This window comes from Nuphar pumila, chromosome 7 (genome assembly GCF_984573655.1).
Source record: "Nuphar pumila chromosome 7, dmNupPumi1.hap1.1, whole genome shotgun sequence".
In the NCBI taxonomy this organism is placed as follows: domain Eukaryota; kingdom Viridiplantae; phylum Streptophyta; class Magnoliopsida; order Nymphaeales; family Nymphaeaceae; genus Nuphar; species Nuphar pumila.
In genome coordinates this window covers 123,050,778-123,075,641 of record NC_143255.1, presented here as the reverse complement: position 1 = coordinate 123,075,641, position 24,864 = coordinate 123,050,778, and the positions used below count along the sequence as shown (strand labels likewise).

Below are 24,864 nucleotides of genomic sequence, written 5' to 3'. Positions count from 1 at the left end.
TATCAATCTGCATCAGCTTCAGAGAGATGGGACTTTGACAAAGCTAGTGGATTATTACAAATTGTTGTTGGGTCCTTCATCCAGCTGTCCCTGTTGCCATCAGTGAGCATCATCAATTACAATCATGTCTGTGTGTTTCTCACCCAGACAAGAATTGCTTTACCTGCGGCTTTGGTGATTTTCTGTGTTCACTAAAGGATGAAAACAAGGCCTGGTGTTAAATGATTGCTGCAGGTTTTTTCACCAATTCATGATGACTTGATTTCATGCCATGCCATGTAATAGTATGACCTACAAATTTATAACCCTTACAGTAGTATCCGAAGAGCGTGCCTCTGGGCCACGTTCATCCTCTTCTAATTAATTGTGTGGGTCTGTCTATCCGTTCATTCATGACAGAGAGGACATGGGCACCAGCTCAATGCCTCGTGGTCTCATTGATATGACAGAGTCTCTATCACTTTAGTCTTTTTAGCTAAGGGACTAGCATTACTTAGCGTATGTGTCCTGCCTGTCTGCCTTTGCCTCCCTGATCAACAGACCAGTCTGAAATGCTTGAAAGGTGCACCCCATCCACTTGACAACAATGCTTCCAAGTTCTCTTGCTCTGAACCTTAGAGATTGCTTCTTCGATGCATTTTTAAGAGGAAATACAATTATATTATTGTTGATTTATTTTAAATTGGTTGGTTCCAGTTCCTCAGCATGACAAAATTGATAAATGTTCTAAGGAAATAAATGCGAACATGGAAGATGGATAAACAACATTGTAACATGTTTTTCTCAGCTGCGGCCCATATCTTTATGCAGTCATTTTCCCTTGTCTGACACCTACTAGGCATGATAGAAGTCAATTGAAGATCTATCTGGTTTTAGTATCCACACAACTAGTATTGTGGATGATGAAATTTACATCAGACCCACAATTTGGCCATCGCGATGAAAATTTAAGTCTCCTGTAAGGGGAAACTGGGATATGTAAACTAGTATGAACCGAAATTTTCATAGGGTTTCTTTTCAAATCTAACATGGAAAGTGGATAAACATTGCAACTTGTTTTCTCAGCTGCGCCGCATATCTTTATGCAACAGTTGACTGCATTTTCCCTTGTCTGAAACCTACTAGGCATGATAGAAATCAATTGAAGATCTGTCTGGTTTCAGTCTCCACACAACTAGTATTGCTGATGATGAAATTTACATCAGACCCACAATTTGGCCATTGCTCTTTGCTTTTAACAACAGATGAAAATTTAGTGTCTACCAACAAAATATGTAAACTAGTATGAAACCGAGAATTTCATAGTTTTTTTTGCAAATCTAACCCTGAAGATGAATTTGGCGTGGTCCATTTGCTTGGAATCGACTATTGGATCATCATAATCAAATCAAAAAATGTGATTTTGTATGCTTAAATATTTACAAAAAATTTAAGCCATTGATTTTCAAGTCTTAAAGATCCTTATTATACCTCTAGATAGCATCCATACAGTGAGATTTAAAAAAAAAACAAGACGAAGACAAAACTATGAAAATCTCTGTGCATACCAACTTACATATTTTGTTGGTTTACATATTTCAGTTACCCCTCCTACAAGAGTGACTGACACCTACTAGGCATGACAGAGGTCAATTGAAGATCTGTCTTCAGTCTCCACACAACTAGTATAGCTGATGATGAAATTTACATTAGACCCACAATTTGGCCATTGCGCTTTGCTTTTAACAACAGATGAAAATTTAGAGTCTACCAACAAAATATGTAAACTATTATGAACCGAAATTTTCATAAGTTTTTTTGCAAATCTTCATATAAATTCAGCGTCTTCCATTTGCTTGGAATCGATTATTGGTTCATTGTAATCGATTATTGGTTCATTGTAATCAAATCAAAATATGTGATTTTGTGTGCATTTACAAAAATTCTAAGCCATTGATTTTCAAGTATTAAAAGATCCTTCTTATATACCTCTAGATCGCATTCATACAGTGAGATTTAAAAAATAAATAAATAAACAAAACTATGAAAATCTCTGTGCATACCAGTTTACATATTTTGTTGGTTTACATATTCCAGTTACCCCCTCCTACAAGAGTGACTGCATTGCTTGACAATAAGCATTTATTACATGCATCTCACAACTGGTGAGAAAATAAACAAAGAATGCAGACTGGCAGCAAAGGGCATTACATTTTTCAGAGAGAAACATCATGTAACATCAACATTTTCCAGTTTATATATGCAATAATTATACAGTTGTCACCCATGTTGATTCTTAAATGTTACACCGATCATATCCATTAAACCAAGAAGGCCCAGTGTTTCTCAAGAAATCACTCTCTTCTCGATAAAAAGGCTTGAATTCCTCCCTCCAGCCTTGAACCCCATGGCCATCAAACTTGTCACTACCACCATCTTTATGTTGTTCTGGTCTCACAGCTTCTTTGGGCAACCGCGTCTCTGCAAAAAACTGCTTCATAGTCTCAATTTCTCTCTCATGATTTTTCTTCAACTTATCAATCTCCAAGTAGGCCTCCTCAGCTTCCTGTTCTGCTCTGACAGCTCGTAACTGCCATATTACAAAACCAAATAATAAACACATGTTTGCAGTAGATATGCTATTTGCATGGGGGTGGCGGTGGGGGGCTGCAGTACTTATTTAAATGTGTGGGTGTTGCTTGTGTGATTTTTCTACCCGGCTAGGCCTCACATGGCCCAGAACCAGGCCAGGTGTTAATGGGACTAATCCAATCAGTGCCTACCGCCACCCTGTGGATCATGCAAGTTTTCTAAGGGCTTCAAAACTCAGTTACCCACAATGTTTTTAGATGGAAATAAGTCAATAACACAATCCAAGGTTTAATCATTAGTAAACAAACCGTGTTGTACACATCTAGATTGAGTCGATAAAGCTTCAAGGTATTGATTTTCAGCTCAAATAGTTTCAAGCCTTCAATATATAGGGAAATGGGAACCTACTAAACATAGATTTTCAGCATTTTTTTTGAAAATCTGACCCCATAGCTGATTGATTTACTAGAAATTGTCACTTGGATCATGCATTTTGGATGGAAAAAATGAAATTTAGAGCCTCAAAAATTATGAAAACTGTAGGCCATTGATTTTTAAAAAACTATCCATGCATCAGAATCAAATGCTGCAAGAAGTGATTTGTAATGCATGTACATGTGTGGGTGTTGCTTGTGTAATTTTTCTACAAAAGCAAACACCCACACATTTAAATAAGTGTTATCTACTGCAGCCCCCCACCGCCCCCCCCTGTGGATCTACCCGGCTAGGCCTCACATGGCCCAGAACCAGGCCAGGTGTTAATGGGACTAATCCAATCAGTGCCTACCGCCACCCTGTGGATCATGCAAGTTTTCTAAGGGCTTCAAAACTCAGTTACCCACAATGATTTTAGATGGAAATAACACAATCCAAGATTTGATCATTAGTACACAAACCGTGCTGAACACATCTTGCCTTCAATATATACGGAAATGGGAACCTACTAAACATAGATTTTCAGTGTTTTTTTCGAAATTCTGGCCCCATAGCATGATTGATTTACTATAAATTGACATTTGGATCATGCATTTTGGATGGAAAAAATGATATTTAGAGCCTCAAAAATTATGAAAATTGTAGGCCATTGATTTTTAAAAAACTATCCATGAAGAATCAAATGCTTCAAGAAGTGATTTGTAATAAATGTACAGTCAGAATTTCAAAAAAAAATAACGAAAATTCATGAAAATCCAATAGCATGTTTCATTTAGTAGATTTTCTATATATATATATATGGTAGCTGCTAACCACTTTCCTAACAGACCATGCTAACCGGCTTTTGAAGGGTTTTTCACAAGGTTTTAAAACTCGCCGAGTCAACTCGGTGGCTCGGCTGACTCGGCTCGGACCTCTAATGAGTCAACCCAGCAAGGTAAACTCAGTTTGCGAAGACTCGGCTGCGACTCGGCCTAACTCGGCCGAGTCACGAGTCATACTAGACTCGGGCGAGTTCTGAGAACTTTCGGCTTGACAAAACTCTGGCGCTGAATCGCTTGGACTCGCAAATAATTATCATTTTAATGTATTTGACTATTTGCACTATTTCATGCAATTCACAAAGCATCTTGAAGTAAGGCGTGGTTTAATTAAATGTATTGAGAAGTTGGAGCCAAATATTTTAGCTAGAGTAAGAGCATGCAAGAAACTTGAGTCATTTGAAGATGCAAGTGCAGATTTTGGCAAGGTTTTAAAACCCAGTGACTCGGGACTTGACTTGTTCTTTATTGACTCGTGACTCGGCGGGTCAACTCGGTGACTCGGACCAGGTTTTGTTAACTTTTGATTTTAAAAGAAAAACAATATATAAATTGTCATTTAAACATATAAAGTTTGTAGAATGATTTAATTACTAGATTAATTGATTAATTAGTAAAATAGCATCAAGTAAAAACTATATCTAACTTATAATTATTCATCTAATAGCAAGAAATCGAACAACCAAGCAAAACAATAATTCAATATTTCAATAAAAACAAGCCCTAAAGTAAAGTTAAGTTAAAAACTTATAAGAGTAAGTGTAAAAACTAAAGTAAAGATAACCATACTTAAGCAATCTGCAATGCATTTCAGCAATTAACTTTCGCTTTTTATTTTTCACTTCAATTTGTACTCGTATTGTATCATATGTAATCTGCAAATTTAATTAGTGACAACAATTCTAATTTTTTATGTACCAAAAATTTTAAAATCATCGCATAATAAGCTAAAGATGTTGAGTAAAGTTATAAACCATTCACCACAATCTAGTACAACTGTATAAGTAAGAAATATAAAGTATAAAGCATAAAGTTCATGGCCATATAACACAATGACAAAGTCTACAAATTGATACCTAAAAAATCAAATTTCAAACATTCACAATTCATCTACTTTTGCAAAATATGATATCTTAAGTCAAGAGTCAAATCTCAAATAGAGGCGAAGTGTTATTATTTGGAACTTCATTTGAATCAATTCTTGAGTTGGAAGTAGAAATTAATGGCTGAATTGGAGTACTAGTGGTTGCATTTTCCCTTACATTTTCATCTTCAACTCCATCACCACATTCATCATCAATAAGATTAGCTTATTCAATGTTTTCAACTTCCATCTCTAAGTCCCTTAAGAAATCCTTCATTCAATAAAATATGACACACTCTTAAGCAAGCAAATATAAAAAGACAAAAATTTAAATTGAAACAATTTTAATCAAGTTAAAATATCAAACAAACTTTTACGAATCTACCTCACCATCTAAAACTTCTTGCATGCCCATTCATCCATTGGTGTTTGCAAGTATATATTGTCCAAAAAAAATGGGTCAAGACGTGTTCTCTTTAATTGCTTTTCTCGCAGACGTAACTTATAATGGACAAAAGTCATTAAGTTGCTTTTGAGTCAATCTATTCCTTCTCTTAGTGTGAATTTGGTCAAAAGTATTCCAATTCCGTTCACATCGAGATAAAGAACATGTTTGACTAAATATACGAATAGCAATTTTTTGGAGATCGGGGGCACATATTCCATGCATTTTCCACCACATTGCTGCATAAAGCCAAAACACACAAACATGTAAAGTTGATTAAAGAAATATCCTTTTGCATAATACAACACATAGTGTTAAAGATCTATCACCTGGCTTGTGCTCATCTTTAGTCATAACAGTTATAGAAGTACCAAAATCTGCACTTGTGTCTTCAAATAACAAAAGTTGCTTGCATGCTCTTACTCTAGCTGAAATATTTGGCTCCAACTTCTCAATACATTTAATTAAACCACGCCTTACTTCAGGATGCTTTGATAAAATAGTGCAAATAGTCAAATACATTAAAATGATAATTATTTGTGAATCCAAGTGATCCAACGCCCGAGTTTTGTCAAGTCAAAAGTGCCAAGAACTCGCTCGAGTCCAGTATGACTCAACCGAGTCAGGCCGAGTCAATGCCGAGTCGCAGTCGAGTCTTCACAAACCGAGTTTCCTTGCCGGGTTAACTCGTTGGAGGTCTGAGTCGAGCCGAGTCACTGAGTTGACTCAACGAGTTTTAAAACCTTGGATTTTGGTACTTCTATAGCTGTTATGACTAGAGATGAACACAAGTCAGGTGATAGATCTTTAACACTATGTGTTGCGTTGTGCAAAAGGATATTTTTTAATCAACTTTACATTTTTGTGTGTTTTGGCTTTATGGAGTTGTGATGAAAAATGCATGAAATATGTGCCCCCTCCAAAAAATTGTTATTCGTATACTTAGTCAAACATGTTCATCTGGATGTGAATGAAATTGAAGTACCTTTGACCAAATTCACACTAAGAGAATGAATAGATTGAATCAAAAGAAACTTAATGACTTAGTGTTTGTCCATTATAATTTACATCTGAGAGAAAAGCAATTAAAGAGAACAGGTCTTGACCCAATTTCTTTGGACAATATTACTTACAAACACCAATGGATGAATGGGTCACGCAAGAAGGAGTTTGTTTGATATTTTAACTTGATTAAAATTCTTTCAATTTAAATTTGTCTTTCTCTATTGCATGCTTAAGAATGTGTCATATTTTATTGAATGAAGGATTTCTTAAGGGACTTGGAGATGGAAGTTAAAAACATTGAAGAAGCTAGTCTTATTGATCATGAAGGTGATGATAGATTTGAAGATGAAAATGCAAGGAAAAATGCAACCACTAGTACTCCAATTCAGCCATTAATTTCTACTTTCAACTCAAGAATTGATTCAAATGAGTTCCAAATAATAGCACTTCGTCTCTATTTGAGATTTGACTCTTGACTTGAGATATCATATTTTGCAAAAGTGAATGAATTGTGGATGTTTGAAACTTGATTTTTAGGGTATCAATTTGGTGATAGACTTTGTCATTGTGTTATGATTATTAACTTTATACTTATGAACTTTGTAATTGTGTTATATCCATGATAAGCTAAAGATGTTGAGTAAAGTTATAAATCATTCACCACAATCTAGTACAATTGTACAAGTAAGAAATATAAAGTATAAAGATGTTTCTAAATTTTCAACATATTAAGAGTTGGTACATAAAAAATTAGAATTGTTGTTACTCATTAAATTTGCAGATTACGTATGATACAATACGAGTACAAATTGAAGTGAAAACGGAAAAATGAAAGTTAATTGCAGAAATGCATTGCAGATTGCTCAAGTATAGTTATCTTTACTTTTGTTTTTACTCTTACACTTGTAAGTTTTTAACTTAACTTTACTTTAAGGCTTGTTTTTATTGAAATATTGAATTATTGTTTTGCTTGGTTGTTCGATTTCTTGCTATTAGATGAGTATTATAAGTTAGATATAGTTTTACTTGATGTACATTACGTATGATACAATACGAGTACAAATTGAAGTGAAAACTGAAAAGCGAAAGTTAATTGCTGAAATGCATTGCAGATTGCTCAAGTATGGTTATCTTTACTTTAGTTTTTACTCTTACACTTGTAAGTTTTTAACTTAACTTTACTTTAGGGTTTGTTTCTATTGAAATATTGAATTATTGTTTTGCTTGGTTGTTCGAGTTCTTGCTATTAGATGAGTAATTATAAGTTAGATATAGTTTTACTTGATGCTATTTTACTAATTAATCAATTAAACTAGTAATTAAGTCATTTTACAAACCTTTATATATGTAAATGACAACTTATATATTGTTTTTCTTTTAAAATCAAAAGTTAACAAAACCCGATCCGAGTCACCGAGTTGACCCACCGAGTCACGAGTCAATAAAGAACGAGTCGAGTCTTGAGTCACTGGGTTTTAAAACCTTAGTTTTTTCCCATGTATTACTTAAATCTGACAATACATATATGTTCGACATGGTCGATTTACTAGGAAATGACACTTGGATCATGTTTTTTTGATGAAAAACATGATTTTTAATCCTTGAATATTTAGAAAAATCTTAAACCATCGATGAAAAACATGTACAGTCAAATTTGCAGAAAACATGAAAAAGCCCTTTCATCGGAATTAGATGATCCAAGAATCGATTCCTATAAAATCAAGCATGTATGGTCAAATTTGCAGAAAAGCCTTCGAAAGCTCGGTTAGAAAAGTGGTTAGCAGTCACCACCTTCTAGAAAATATTTGCTACTAATCTTCATTAGTAGCAAATATTTTCCCATATATAGGTGCAAGTTTGTATCAACTCAATCTAACCGCATAGATGTATTCAACATGGTTTGTTTGTTAGCTTTAGATCTTGCTTTTCTGATATAAAAATATGATCTTTTGAATTGTGAAATTGTCACATTATGGGCCATTGATTTTTGGACCCCTTTAAAACCTAATTATCACATCCATAACATTTGAACTACAAAAACTTGAAAATTTTTGTAGAAAAGAGTGAATTTACCTTAATCAGTAGAAAATATTTACCCTATATATATATATATATAGTATTTTGTCCACTGTTACCCGGCATACCCAGTTGTGCCGCTGATCGCGCGCGCAATCAGCAAAGCAAAAATGGGCTTTAGCTGCGATAAAGATTGTCGCCCCTGATAGTGGCGCGCACGTGTCCGCCGAGAAGGGCATCTACTGTTACACCCTTCCCTATGTACACATGTGTATGGTGTGTATATATACACACAGAGAGAGAGAGAGAGAGACGGGAGTATCATCAGACGATATTCGATGCACGCGTCCTTTTTCTGCTTTTTTTTACTTTGAGCTAAAATGCAGAAAATAAAAAAGATGTGTGCACGCCATTGATCGCGCGTGTGATCAGCAGTGCATGTTTCATCCGATATCATCAAACCAAATTAGTGTTTGATGATACATATACATATATATATATATAGAGAGAGAGAGAGAGTGTTGTTTCATCCGATATCATCAGACCAAATTAGTGTTTGATGATACACTGTTATATACATATACATATAGAGAGAGAGTGTGTGTGTGTGTGTGCCCTAGGAGCCTACTGTGAGCTAACGGGTTTTTAGGGTGTTTTTCGCAAATTTGGCCCTGCAGATGCATTCGGCATGGTCGATTTGCCCAAAAAGAACACTTCTATCAGACGATCCAAGAGAGTCCTTATAAATTTTTACAACATAAATTTTTCAGCTTGAATATTTCAAACCTTATAAAAACCTATCCACGTGTCGGAATTGGACGATCCAAGAGTCCTTATACAATTTTAAAACATAAAATTTTGAGCTTGAATATTTCAAACCTTATAAAAACCTATCCATGTGTCGGATTGGACGATCCAAGAGTCCATTCCTATAAAATCAAGCATGAAGAACGCATGTATAGTAAGATTTAAGAAAAACATGAAAAATGAAAAAGACACTTCATAAGCCAGGTAGCCTGGCAGGCACGGATTGGATTAGGCACCTACACCATAGCTTTTAAGGTTTTTAAGTTACTTTGAATTTTAAAAGTAAAAGTTACTTTTTTTACCCTAAAAAGTGATCTTGTACTTTCAAAAATATCATAGCTTTTAAAGGCCATGTGTCAGATTGGACGATCCAAGAGTCCATTCCTATAAAATCAAGCATGAAGAAAGCATGTATAGTAAGATTTAAGAAAAACATGAAAAATGAAAAAGACACTTCATAAGCCAGGTAGCCTGGCAGGCACGGATTGGATTAGGCACCTACACCATAGCTTTTAAGGTTTTTAAGTTACGTTGAATTTTAAAAGTAAAAGTTACTTTTTTTACCCTAAAAAGTGATCTTGTACTTTCAGAAATATCATAGCTTTTAAAGGCCATTTTAGTCATTTCAATTAGTTGAAACATAACTAGTTTAATTATAGATAAACCATATATATAAGAGAATATATTGTGGTTCTAAATACCATATCAGGTGAGGTAGGGTAGACTCCCCCTTGTTTGCATAAATCATTCCACCTTATAAAAACCTATCCATGTTTTGTTTAGCATCTTAATAGGTTTAATCATAAATGGTAGGCACGGATTGGATTAGGCACCTACACCACAATTTTTAATGTTTTTAAGTTACTTTGAATTTTAAAAGTAAAAGTTACTTTTTTTACCCTAAAAAGTGATCATGTACTTTCAGAAATATCATAGCTTTTAAGGCCATTTTAGTCATTTCAATTAGTTGAATGCATTGAATGTGAAACATAACTAGTTTAATTATAGATAAACCATATATATAAGAAAAGATATTGTGGTTCTGAATACCATATCAGGTGAGGTACTCCCCCTTGTTTGCATAAATCATTCCACCAAATGTTTTGTTTAGCATCTTAATAGGTTTAATCATAAATGGTAGGCACGGATTGGATTAGGCACCTAACACCACAATTTTTAAGGTTTTTAAGTTACTTTGAATTTTAAAAGTAAAAGATACTTTTTTATCCTAAAAAGTGATCATGTACTTTCAGAAATACCATATCTTTTAAGGCTATTTTAGTCATTTCAATTAGTTGAATGCATTGAATGTTGAAAAAGATACTTTTTATCCTAAAAAGTGATCATGTACTTTCAGAAATATCCATACAAATGGTTTGTTTAGCATAATCATACCTAATATGCCTAAGTCCCAATATCCAAGATGGTAAAAAAATCAATGATATGGAAATATCTTTTAAGGCTATTTTAGTCATTTCAATTAGTTGAATGCATTGAATGTTAAATATAACTAGTTTAATTATAGATAAACCATATATATAAGAAATCATATTGTGGTTCTGAACTATCATACCATATCAGGTGGGGTAGAACTCTCTTTTGTTTGCATAAATCTGTCCACCAAATGTTTGATCAAACCATACAAATGGTTTGTTTAGCATAATCATACCTAATATGCCATAAGTCACAATTATCCAAGATGGTAAAAAAATCAATGATATGGATATATCTTTTAAGGCTATTTTAGTCATTTCAATTAGTTGAATGCATTGAATGTTAAATATAACTAGTTTAATTATAGATAAACCATATATATAAGAAAGCATATTGTGGTTCTGAACTATCATACCATATCAGGTGGGGTAGACTCTCTTTTGTTTGCATAAATCTGTCCACCAAATGTTTGATCAAACCATACAAATGGTTTGTTTAGCATAATAATATTCCATAAGTCCCAATATTCAAGATGGTAAAAAAATCAATGATATGGATATGCTTAAAAAATGGCCCAAAACATCATTTTGGAGCCAACATTAACGTGCAAAAGTAGCAAACAGAACATTAACATAATCCAAAGGTTAGTTTTTGTTTTTGAAGATTAAATATAACATGCAAAAGTAGCAAACAGAACATAAACATAATCCAAAGGTTAGTTTTTGTTTTTGAAGATTAAATATATATAAATCAAGAAGTTACGGTCAGATATAGAAAACTCACCTTTGCATCTGAAACTGCTTCTTCTGACTCCTTCAGCCTTACAAGCAATTCACCAGCAGCCTGAACTGCTTCAGCAGTGTCTCGCAATTGAGCCTGAAGCCCATTATTTTGATCTCTCCAAAACCTCCTTTCTTTTTCTCTTTCAGCCTTCAAGGCTGAGATTTCAGCAGCTAGGGAATCGATGAAACGTGATTCAGCACTCTTTACCCCTGCTTTGGCAGCTGCCCGTTTTACATCTGTAATCCCTTCACGGATCTTCCTGTGCCTGGCAAGCAACGATATATGCTTCTCCTGGAGCTCTGCATACTGTTCAAGTATACGTGCATGGCCCTGCATTGCCATCTGTAAGGCTTCCTTAAGCTCCTCCGAACATTTCTTTTCAGCATTCAGTTCCAGCAGTCGTTTTTCAGCAAGTGAACGGCTTGCCTCCAATTCAGTTCTCAATTCTTCAGCCAATGAGATCCATTCGCTTTCAGTTTTAGTCCAACGCTGTCTTTCTTGCTCAAACCTTTCCTCAGCATCTTCCTTGGAAGACTCTGGAATTGTCTCAAGAACAGTTTCACCAGCATGAGTCAATTGCAATGGAGTCCATTTATGACTTGACATGGGTGGTTTATCAAGATAGCTTTGCAATTGGTTGCGCAAGTGCTGAATCTCTTCCATAAGCACTTCCTTCTCACCCAAATCGAAAAAGTTTCGGTACTGATCTAGTTCATCTTGCACTCTTTTTAGCTCAATTGCTGCCCTCAAAAGTTCAGGATGATTGTCATACTTGTCTTTAAGTAGCTGTGTATACCAACCATAAACTGTTAATGACAATACCTTGTGATTAGAATGAAACAGATGTGTGTTTCATGTTGAAGCAATGACCATTGTGATAGATGTGTGTTTTAGAGGAACATAAATAGCATGATCTTGTGCTTTGAAATAGCGTAGCTAGCTTGAAGCAAGAAATCCCAGCCCTTAAAAGGCAGTACGGGCATGCTAAATTGGCACTCAAAGGCAGAAATGCATGAAAACAGAATATTTATCAAGAAACTTACAACCCTAAGTTTCATGCCAAAGCAAATCAATGGTATGGCTCAATAGAAAAGTAAAGAGAATACTCTCTTTGTAAATCCCAGATTCTGGACTTGGACACAAGTTAGCTAGCTTGAAGCTGAAATCCCAGCCCTTAAAAGGCAGTACGGGCATGCTAAATTGGCACTCAAAGGCAGAAATGCATGAAAACAGAATATTTATCAAGAAACTTACTACCCTAAGTTTCATGCCAAAGCAACCAATAGTACGTCTCAATAGAAATGTAAAGAGAATATTCTCTTTGTAAAATCCCAGCTTCTGGACTTGGACACAAGTAATCTTGTTGATCGTATATGCGGAAGGTTTAGAAGAGACAATGTCTCATCAAGGGAAAAATGTGCCTGAAAAAGCCAAACTCAACAGAACATTTACCAGTACATGAAAAGATGTGACAGTTTTGCCAAGAACTCCTTTTCCTTTTTCCCTAATTCCCAAAACATTGTTATGTGTAAACATAGCAGAAACACAATGTTAGCAGAATTTCTAGTTTCTGGGTGCAATCATCCTACTATAATTGAAAAAGAAACATAATGTGTTGAACATTTCTAGGGATAAATTTGAAATTTTAAATGGTGAGAATCAAACTTAGGCAGCAAAAGAGAAATACCAAACAAGACATGATTTAGAGAAGAACCAATTCTGGTGATGCAAACCAATTCAGAAATGAAACAAGACATGATTTAGAGAAAACCAATTCTGGTGGTGCAAGCCAATTCAGAAATGACAATCCCTAGTAACTGTACCATATGCTCGTTAGTTAGTGAAAGGAATTCTTGCTCCATGAAGTCCACAGTTGGTAAGACACCATCCATAAGACCCTCCAAGCGGAAAATTTTATCTTCCCGAATTTGCTCAATAATGGCATTGCATTCACGCTCATGTTTATATTGCTGAGTCTGCAAATTTTAAGCCTGTTGTTGGATTTTCAAAATATAACAGGAAAAGACTAGTTTTCAAAGTATAACAGGCAAAAACTATCTTTTGAGTTGAGAAAAACAAAATGTAAAACTTACCAAGCGATTTAGTTGCATTATTTCAGCTGCTTGCTTTGAGCAAAATTCTTCAAGCGCCATTTCTCTCCGAATCGCACCGGCCAAGACCTTTTCCACGGCCTAATCAGACAGTTCAGCTTTTAATCCAACCAACCAAGATACTCAAGATATGTAAATAAAAATGGAAAAAGCAAGAAATCAACTTAGCACTCAACAAATGCATACTTTAGGAACTTGTTTCTTGGATGCATCAGTCAACTGGGACACTTCAATAGGCACCAGTGGCAATTCCATGCTATCAGTGTCTTTACCATTAACCTCAGACGGCTTTTTCTTACAAAGGCTGCAAACAAACTCAGATGAGTCTTCAAATGTTTCTGGTGTCTCACGAAAAGTTTGCACAGCTGCATCAATCTTTTCAGCAGGTTGAAATGGTTTGAAATCCAAAGCCTTGAATGAAAACCTAAGCGAGGAAGACCTTAATGCAGAACTTTGTTGATGACTGTCTATAACTTGCAGGCCACGTTGGAGACTGGCAGCTATAGACTCGGTTGGCATGTTGGAATTCTCACTTGTTTGGATGGCAGCAGTGTTAGCCACAGAGAGTGCAAAGGATAAATTCAGTACTTCTGGGTTAACATTAGACTTTCTCAAAGTTCCTTGCTGGCGTGGAGAAAAACTTGATGACAACCTTAAACTTTTCCTGCTGCAACCATCAAGTCTAGGTGATACACTCAAAGTTGGAGATTGAACTGGGAACAATTGACAAGGAACAATGCTAAGATCATTTGTAGGTTCAGTGCTTGGAGAGCAAACAGAAACTTGAGGCAGATCTGCTGCAGCACTGCCGCCTTCAGGATCTCCACTGACCGTTTTACTGTGTGATATGGTCATATCAAGTTCACTAGCTGATTTTCCATCAGTCAGTTCAGAATCAGGGTCACCTACTGAACTGTTGGTTAGCAACTCAGAGTTAGGCAAGGAAAGCGCATCAGTGCAAGATTCCTTAGTGTCATCTGATTGACAATCCTCCATATTATCAGTCTCCTCCAAACCATGATCACCACTAATTTTTTCATTCATAGTTCCTTTATGGTCTGCAATGGATTGTAAACCAGTTTCCAGCTTTTCTACACCTTCCTTAACTATCTCCATTTCTTCATCACTATCATCTTCAGCATGTGGTGGCAATGTTGAAGGGCGGCTTAGGCTCATTCTTAGAAGATTTAAACTTCTGCGAGCATTCCATCCAGTTGAATAGCCTCCACTCCAATCTGTATTGTTATTTGCATTTGACTTCATTCTTATTAGTTCATCCTGCAAACCAAAAATGTGTAACAAAATTACAAATTTTTGAATTATAAATGATGTAAAAATTAGTTTAGCATGATATAAGATGCCCAGTAATAACCTTAAGTTGACGAATCTGCTCGCGTAGAACATTTACATCATCTTCAGTGATTTCATTGACAACTGCCTTGTTCTGTATAGCTTTTGCCCTTTGTGCAAATCGAAGTGTGCTCAATGTCTCAGTCTTACAACTGCAATTTCATCAAAAGATTATTTTCCAAATTTTCCATTTCATGTCAAAGAAATTTTCCACTTCAGAAAAGTCTCAAAAACAACCTTTGCGCAGGAGAAATAGCACAGATCATTGCTAATTTTGCATTGCCTCCTAGAGATTCCTGCAACAAAAATGTTAAGCGAGAATCTCGGTAAGGAATGTGCCTCTGCTTCCCTGATTGAGAAACTTCAGCAAGAATGTTGATAAGGTTCCTGACATTGTAGAGAAATGCAGCCATCAGAAAATTATATTTTTTCGCTGCTCAGAATAAGAGCACATATAATAAAGTTTGAAAGAAACAGGACTGAGAGTCAAAGATTTGATTCTACCACTGTCCATCAGAAAACTGAATTTAAAAAGTAATATCCTATCTATCACTGTCCATCAGAAAAGAACAAAACTCAAGGGTGATTAATGCAAGGCACACACAAAATCTACAAAAAGTGAACACATATATCAAGAAAAAATTGAAAGTAGCCTATGAACCAATAAGTGATTGTTGTTATGAATTATTATAGTTATTGAGTGCGGCATGGAGGAAGAAAAGCAATCAGACTGCCTATAAGTAATCTGTGGGTACACAAATGTAGTCAGCTATATAACTCGGTAAACATGTGGTGTTTCTTTTCATTCAAAATTGGTCCAAAATGTGCATGGGATTCAGGAGAATGAAAAAATATTGAAAATACTTATTGAGAATCAGAGGGCGCAAAAATTAGCTTAGCTTCTTCAGTTAGATTACATTGACAATATAAATGAGTTAAATATAAGAGACCTTACTGTGTATGTACAAACTGACCAGAAGAAATATGCTCAGAATATCACATTCCTCTGGATTTTTCTTTTCTTTCTGTGGTTTTTTCTTCCTTTCAAAAGACAATGGAATCGTCACATTGATGATTCCCTTCACAGATGAGAGCAGACCACTTAAGCTAAGCAAAGCAGATGAAACTACCATTTGAGACAGCAGGATCAGATTGTAGAATGATTCAGATGGGATCCCTTTTGGAGCTGAAAGTGTGACACTTAATGCTCTTAAAAGAATATATGATCAGCACTTTTGATCATCTTTTGCTTAGAGTAGAAAAGAATAGCTCTATCGAAATCAAAGTGCAGAAAATCAACAATTCTCGATAAAACTACCAAAGCATTATTTCAGATGCAGTAGCAGTAACCTGTGTTAATTCCAATTGCATCACATAGATGTATCTGTGTTATCATTTTATGCCAAAAGTTGTCCTAGTAACGGTTGACATTCACCATTTGAGACAGCAGGATCAGATTGTAGAATGATTCAGATGGGATCCCTTTTGGAGCTGAAAGTGTGACACTTAATGCTCTTAAAAGAATATATGATTAGCACTTTTGATCATCTTTTGCTTAGAGTAGAAAAGAATAGCTCTATCGAAATCAAAGTGCAGAAAATCAACAATTCTCGATAAAACTACCAAAGCATTATTTCAGATGCAGTAGCAGTAACCTGTGTTAATTCCAATTGCATCACATAGATGTATCTGTGTTATCATTTTATGCCAAAAGTTGTCCTAGTAACGGTTGACATTCACCATTTGAGACAGCAGGATCAGATTGTAGAATGATTCAGATGGGATCCCTTTTGGAGCTGAAAGTGTGACACTTAATGCTCTTAAAAGAATATATGATTAGCACTTTTGATCATCTTTTGCTTAGAGTAGAAAAGAATAGCTCTATCGAAATCAAAGTGCAGAAAATCAACAATTCTCGATAAAACTACCAAAGCATTATTTCAGATGCAGTAGCAGTAACCTGTGTTAATTCCAATTGCATCACATAGATGTATCTGTGTTATCATTTTATGCCAAAAGTTGTCCTAGTAACAGTTGACATAACAGAATTGCAACATTTTACTACAAAACCTGGCAGCGTATAACTATATGGAAAGTCACATTAGAACTTACACACAAGACAATGGAATCGTCACATTGATGATTCCCTTCACAGATGAGAGCAGACCACTTAAGCTAGGCAAAGCAGATGAAACTACCATTTGAGACCGCAGGATCAGATTGTAGAATGATTCAGATGGGATCCCTTTTGGAGCTGAAAGTGTGACACTTAATGCTCTTAACAGAATTGCCACATTTTACTATGGAAAGTCACATTAGAGCTTACACACAAGACAATGGAATCGTCACATTGATGATTCCCTTCACAGATGAGAGCAGACCACTTAAGCTAAGCAAAGCAGATGAAACTACCATTTGAGACAGCAGGATCAGATTGTAGAATGATTCAGATGGGATCCCTTTTGGAGCTGAAAGTGTGACATTTAATGCTCTTAAAAGAATATATGATTAGCACTTTTGATCATCTTTTGCTTAGAGTAGAAAAGAATAGCTCTATTGAAATCAAAGTGCAGAAAATCAACAATTCTCGATAAAACCACCAAAGCATTATTTCAGATGCAGTAGCAGTAACCTGTGTTAATTGCAATTGCGTCACATAGATGTATCTGTGTTATCATTTTATGCCAAAAGTTGTCCTATTAGTAACGGTTGACATAGCAGATTGCCACATTTTACTACAAAACCTGGCAGCGTATAACTATATGGAAAGTCACATTAGAGCTTACACACAACCTACCACCTTAGCTTTTTCTTTCTGAAAAAACAGAATTCTAATTGGCAATCGTATCATGTGGAGCAGAACACAAACCAACCTGAAATTTTTAATGCTACCAATAATTTATATGCTCCAAATCCACCATCAAGTGCAAATAAGAACCAGAAAGAAATAAGATCTTTGACCATGATAAGCAAAGTAATTTACCTCAAGTTCTAAAAAGCATTGGCTATGTTCGACCAAAAATCTTATTTTCAATATATTCAATGCATACATACCCAAGCTGTGAGAGGGAACGATTAATATTGCCAGCTTCTTTAAGACGTTCTCCAGCTGCACCAGTGAGTTTCTGTCTTTCAGATCCAGCAAGATCAACCAGATTGATCCTACTTGTCCTTAAGCTACTCAAGCCATCTGCCATGCTCTGCAAAGGTTAATTAATCCTTTCCATTAAGCAAATAGAAATCCCATCTACTTCAGCCCAAGTGGAAAAGGATGAACTTTTCAATGTAATGAAAAATTCATTCACATAAAACAATGTATTATCGATGAAATATATTCATCTTATGTCTCAAACATTTAGCACTCCATGACAAAGGATGGAATGCACCACATACCAGCTCAACTACCCCTCAAAATGTGCTCAATGATCATGCTTTAATTTTATCCAGTTCATGACAATGCAAGGGCATGTTACACATGGGCACAGTAAAACTAATTTTAAAAAATATAGAAAGAATGGTACCTTGCATCGAGATTCAACAACACAAGTAAAAACACTATGTGAGCGAGAACTCTCAGCATTAATACTTGTTGCTCCAACTCTTCTATTTGCTAGTCCCTGCATCAAACAGTTGTTGTATAAGGTGTTCAGCTCCTAACTGAGCAAGATTAGTAGTAGAATGATAGATGATGAATACTAGACCGAAGACTTTTGCAAGCTTGATATCATCAGCCACAAACTGACTCAAAGAAACAAAAGGGATTGACCTAGAATAAGCTTTATGCATTCATATACAACCCTCTACCTTTATCATATTAGGGAAAATTTTCAACCATTCAGAAAGGAAGGGATATTACTGCCTACTCATGTACATTCACATGAAGAATGGTGTGTGCATGACTACTGCTAGTGTAAAAAAGACAGACATTCAGAAATTGGGACACAAACCTGCACTTGTTAAAATGTCCATGAAATTAAATAGTCACGGACAGGAGAAATTATAATCAGAATATATATTGTTGCATTGACTTCTTTGATTTTTTTTTTAAGTTAATGAGATTGTTTGAAATGATCAGAGCTTGCTTAAATAGTGAGATGATCAACAAAGCTAAGGTGGTTGTTATGTACATGATTCATGTCCAAGAATAAACAGGATGTTTTTTCCCTTGTTTTTGAGGCAGCATCCTTTGCCCAAAGATGATGCAGGTGCTAGGCATCACATGAAGAAGAACCAATGGAATATGATGGTTTGGTACAAGAATTTCTGTTTGAGCACCACTGATTGTACTAAACATGGGCACTGGTATAAACTCTCCTAACCAATAACCTAATTTGAGATCGAAGTATCTCCAACTAGCCCACCAACTTTAAGGGAACCAATGGGATACGACGGTTTGGTACAAGAATTGTTGTCTGAGCACCACTGATTGGGCTACTAAACATGGGCACTGGTATAAACTCTTACTGCCTACTCATGTACATTAAGCATGGTGTGTGCATGACTACTGCTAGTGTAAAAAAGACAGACATTCAGAAATTGGGACACAAACCTGCACTTGTTCAAATGTCCATGAAATTAAATAGTCACGGACAGGAGAAATTATAATCAGAATATATATTGTTGCATTGAGTTCTTTGATTTTTTTTTTAAAAGTTAACGAGATTGTTTGAAATGATCAGAGCTTGCTTAAATAGTGAGATGATCAACAAAGCTACGGTGGTTGTTATGTACATGATTCATGTCCATCAAGAATAAACAGGATGTTTTTCCCCTTGTTTTTGAGGCAGCATCCTTTGCCCAAAGAAGAAGAACCAATGGAATACGACGGTTTGGTACAAGAATTTCTGCTTGAGCACCACTGATTGTACTACTAAACATGGGCACTGGTATAAACTCTCCTAACCAATAACCTAATTTGAGATCGAAGTATCTCCAACCAGCCTACCAACTTTAAGGGAACCAATGGGATACAATGGTTTGGTACAAGAATTGCTGTTTGAGCACCACTGATTGGGCTACTAAACATGGGCACTGGTATAAACTCACCTAGCCAATAATCTAATTTGAGATTGAAGTATCTTAATAGCCCTAAACTTTAAGCTTTGGTTTGGTCTAAAAGGGTTTTTAATTATTTGTGCTCTACAGCCTCAATGAAGGTACATAGCGTAAGATATACAATGATGCCCAAAATGGAGTTGAAATCATAAAGGAAACCAGACTATTGCATATCCTTTATATGTCCTGTTATGTGTTTTGCTGCTTTTGGGCTATGGCTGACCATTATCAAAGCTAACAAGTAAAATTCCATAAGATCTACAGAGACCATGTTTCATCATTTTTCTAAAATGAATATTCTAATCATCCATGCTCTACAGCCTCAATGAAGGTACATGGCATAACACAAACGATGACAAAAGGGAGTTGAAATCAGCAAGGAAACCAGAGCATTGCAGATCCTTTATATAACCTTGTTGTATGTGTTTTGCACTATAGCCGACCATTAATAAAACAAGCAAGCGAAATTCCATAAGATCCACAGAGACCATGTTTTTTTCTTTAGCATCCCAAGTGCAGAGTCAATCAAAGCTAATTCATCTTTGTACTCATTGGAAAGTTGTAGAAAAGGGGGGTTTGTCTGTGGAACAGATAGCAGTGCTCTGCTAATGCCTCCAATCAAGTGTTGCACAGACAACAATGTTCAGAAGGTGCATTGTGCTTCCAAAAATAATAATGACAGGATAACATAAGAATGATAACATTGAAATTTCTATTTAGTATCATGGTCAAAATCACTAAATTTTGCTCAAGTGTACAGTAGATAGCATTGCTAGACTACAATGTTGCTTTTTTTTTCTTATTGATTTGTTTGATGTCACCCTACATCTATTTATGCACTAAGCAGCTTGGAATGCTTTAGAGAGTTACGATAATCATTGTTTAATATTTACATCATTTTGCAATTTTTTGTAATATTAAAACTTTTCTTTGTTATTTTTCCTGTATGCTTTTGTTTCATATTTTTCCTCATTATTTCTTTGTTATTTTTTATTTATCTGACATTTTTTTATGCACTAAACAACATATTGTCATTTGGTGAATTACAATAGCCATTGATTAATATTTACATCAATTTATTTTTTGTAATCTTAAAACTTTTCTTTGTTATTTTCTTGTTTACTTTGTAATATTAAAACTTTTCTTTGTTATTTTTCAGTATGCTTTTGTTTCATATTTTTCCTCATTAGTTCTTTGTTATTTTTTAGTTATCTGACAGTTTTTTATGCACTAAGCATCATATTATCCTTCGGTGAATTAGTCATTGTTCAATATTTGCATCATTTTATTTTTTGTAATCTTAAAACTTTTCTTTGTTATTTTTCCTGTATGTTTTTGTTTCATATTTTTCCTCATTATTTCTTTGTTATTTTTTATTTATCTGACATTTTTTTATGCACTGAACAACATATTGTCCTTTGGTGAATTACAATAGCCATTGATTAATATTTACATCAATTTATTTTTTGTAATCTTAAAACTTTTCTTTGTTATTTTCTTGTTTACTTTGTAATATTAAAACTTTTCTTTGTTATTTTTCAGTATGCTTTTGTTTCATATTTTTCCTGATTAGTTCTTTGTTATTTTTTAGTTATCTGACAGTTTTTTATGCACTAAGCATCATATTTTCCTTCAGTGAATTAGTCATTGTTCAATATTTGCATCATTTTATTTTTTGTAATCTAAAACTTTTCTTTGTTATTTTCTTGTTTGCTTTGTATTATTTTGCTGAACCCCTTCCAAATTAATCTCAAACACTTAAAAAAAGATAGGTCTTATTGACTCTACTAAATGTATGCACCAAATTGTTGAAGCCAGCATTATTAAAAAAATGAGATAGTTTGTTGATAATAGTTTACCAGAAAGAAAATAATAATTTACCTGGTCAAGTTGAAGAAAGCAAAGAGAAAAACAAATCAAATGCAGATGCATGTAGCTGACATGTATACCTTTACCAAAAGCTGGGTAAGATCTTTCATGGAATGCACATACTCCTCTGTAAGGTTTTCAACATAGACACCTGTTTTAACATCTTCTCTGATCTGGTATTGCATTCAGGAAGTTAGACATAATGCAGATGGAACATAGTATCTTGTTACAATACTTATACAACAACATGGGCATGACTACTACCTGCATATTCTTTTGATTTGGATCCAGCAAATCAGTAATTTGTTCATTATAGATCTGGAATGTTGACAAATCACAATCTAAGTATGGGAAGAACAGAATCAATTGATCAGGACACGTACAATTTAGTTGTAAATCACACTACCTCTAGAAAAGAACAGCGACACTGGTAACTCAGCTGTCTGTCAGAATGTTTGACTTGCTCCTGCAAATACAAAACAAATCTCAAAAACACAGCAAAATCACTAAAAAGACCAACCTTTTCATATCAAAGAATAGGCATTGCATTAGAAGAAAGAAAGGAAAAGGCAAAACCTACTTGCTGGATTCGGGCAAACAACTGCTCAAAGACACGAGGGGTTATACCCAGGCGGGCACTTGAAGAATTGTCTTCAGTAAGAGCATTAGCAGGCCCCCACATTGTATAAGTTTTGCCACTGCCAGTCTGGAACAAATAGACACCATAATTCATGTGTTAAAAATGCCACCACAATGTTCTCCAGGATTGAAATTCATGCTAATATAGAAAGAGAGCTTTGAGATTTGGAGGACTAATTATGATGGCAATGATAAGATTATTACCTGACCGTATGCAAATATTGAGCTATTAAACCCTGCCAAACAATTCTCCACCAGTGGCACACCAACAAGCTGGAACATATCCTCCTGGAAAAAACATAAACTGAAAATGAAAACATTGCACGTCTCAACCGCACATAAGAAGAAAATGATGTTAATAGAACGTGTGAAATCAACATGTTTCCTTCAACAAGAGCTAAAGGCTTCAAAGACTAAAAAATCAGACAGAAGACACTCCCGTCCTGAACAAGCATCTGTCAATATCAAAACTCGGAATTTTAGATTAAAATTCCATGACCATCAGGTGAAATTAAAAAACAGCGAGAAGACAGTAGGTCCAGGATTGTTATGACCAAAATAGTACCATTAATATGAATTCAACATAAAAAACTCACTCACTATATCCATCTTTTATCGTTTCAGATAAACTAGGATGCATCAACTGTAGGCACTAAAACAGAAAGGTGGTGGAACAAACAAAAATGTTGAATCTAAGAGCACACACCATTTACAGATGCACGAATTTGCACATATAGTACCCAGTATAACATCAAAGAAAAGACAGAAAAAAAAGGAGAAAAAAAAAGTTCAAGTTTGAGCAAGCAGCTCACCTGCGTCGACTCTGTTCCTGCAACAGAATCAAAAGTAAATATCTGATCAAGAACAGATAAAGAATTGGTGGATATCTTCTGCACAATCTGTTCCCCTTCTTCCTCATCTTTGTTCAGAGGCCTCATTCTCACGACCACCTGCATGACGTCGACAGATTTGTTTTCCAACTTAAGGTTTAAGCATTCTCGACTCCCCAAAGAAGAACAAAGGGACGCCAAAAACACGAGGTCGACATGAAATTCAAACGATTCCACTGTTTCAAGAAGTTTCAACTTTCAAACACACTAAACCCAAATCAGACAAACAGACCAATTATGGATTCATGTTTCCTAGGGTAAGGTCACGCAAGGTAGAAGAGGAGGGAAGCCTAACCTTAACTCCAGAATCCGAGGAAACCATGGCGCCATTCTCCGCCGCGGACTCCAGATTCAGCTTCCTCTTGAGCGGATTGCTTGCGGGAGGCAGCGGCGGCTTCGGCGGAAGAGGGCTCCGCGTCTTGGCCGCGGCCTTACCCGACGCCGGCGAGGGCGAGGACAACAGGTCGATCTGCGTGTTGGGGTCGACTGGTTGAACGTTCTCGCACCCGGACTTCGTACGCCGGTTGTTTCCTGCCTGGCGGGGCTTCTGAGGCAGGGATTCCGGCAAAGAAATCCCCCTCAGAATCCCGCCCCTCTGGTTCCCAGAGTTCTTCATCATCCCAGAAGCAAAAAAAATCGCTAAAATGACAAAACAAAAAAGAAGCAGAGATCGGAGAGATGAGAGAGGTGAAGGCTGAGAAATTAGGGTTTGGAGGAACCCTAGGGTTTTAGGCAGAGAGGAGGAGGAGGAACAATCATTGAAGTGGGGAAAATTAGGGTTTTTTCGTTTTTTTCAGAAACGGGCGGAAGCACAAAAATGTAGCCGTTGTGAGGGTGCCGAATTTAAGTTTACTTCATTATTTTTTGACCTCGTCCACGTGGAAATATTGAAATTTGAAAAGAAGGAATGGAACGTTGGGAGTACGACGTCGCCGTCACGCTCCGCCGCCATCAGGGTGGTAGAATTACGAAAATATTCTTGAAATTTGAAATTTTGTAATTAATTGGGCTGTTTTATCTACGAAATGACAAGAATACCATTCAACGTTTTCTTTTCACGAAGGGGATTCACTTCTTGAGTGACGCTGAAATCGTATTCGAAAAAAGCCGGTTATGCCACGTATATGTATTAATGGGTTTTTTTGGAAATTTCTCCGAAGTTTTCGGAAAATTCCCATTGGAAGAAAATGGATCGAGTGTCCAGGGTCGTGGACTTCGTGGTTGATCCGAAATGAAAACGTAAGTAGAAAGGGTGACTCTGAATCCTAAATAGATCCGTTGAAGTAGATTTGGATCAATATTTGGATCGGATGTTATGGATTCAAATACGAACTTGACAGCAAATATTGATTCGTGTCCGAGTCCAAATCCAAAAGGAGTCTGCCCACATATTGAATTCTATCATTTGAACACTGTTTTAAGATCCATGTCTGAAAATAATGTATCGGTTTTGGGCTGGGAGGTCCAATCGAATCTGATCCATCTGCACTCCTATCACACGATAAGTGAGACCAGAGCCCAATGAGACCTTAGGCATAGCCTGCTCAAA

General features: G+C 35.7%; 1 protein-coding gene across 1 annotated transcript; it reads right to left on the bottom strand.

Annotated features, from left to right (window-relative positions):
- Positions 1-2,021: 2,021 nt before the first annotated feature.
- Positions 2,022-23,931, bottom strand: LOC149833283 (kinesin-like protein KIN-12B). Its single transcript, XM_090013405.1, has 16 exons — positions 23,611-23,931; positions 23,238-23,375; positions 22,630-22,713; positions 22,367-22,492; positions 22,193-22,252; positions 22,051-22,104; positions 21,867-21,959; positions 18,384-18,479; positions 17,917-18,062; positions 15,100-15,249; positions 14,885-15,014; positions 13,699-14,790; positions 13,495-13,593; positions 13,225-13,377; positions 11,402-12,187; positions 2,022-2,569 (listed from the first exon to the last, which is right to left on the bottom strand). Exons 1-16 carry the CDS (start codon positions 23,929-23,931, stop codon positions 2,276-2,278), a joined length of 3,822 nt encoding a protein of 1,273 aa, XP_089869531.1. The 3' UTR covers positions 2,022-2,275.
- Positions 23,932-24,864: the final 933 nt, after the last annotated feature.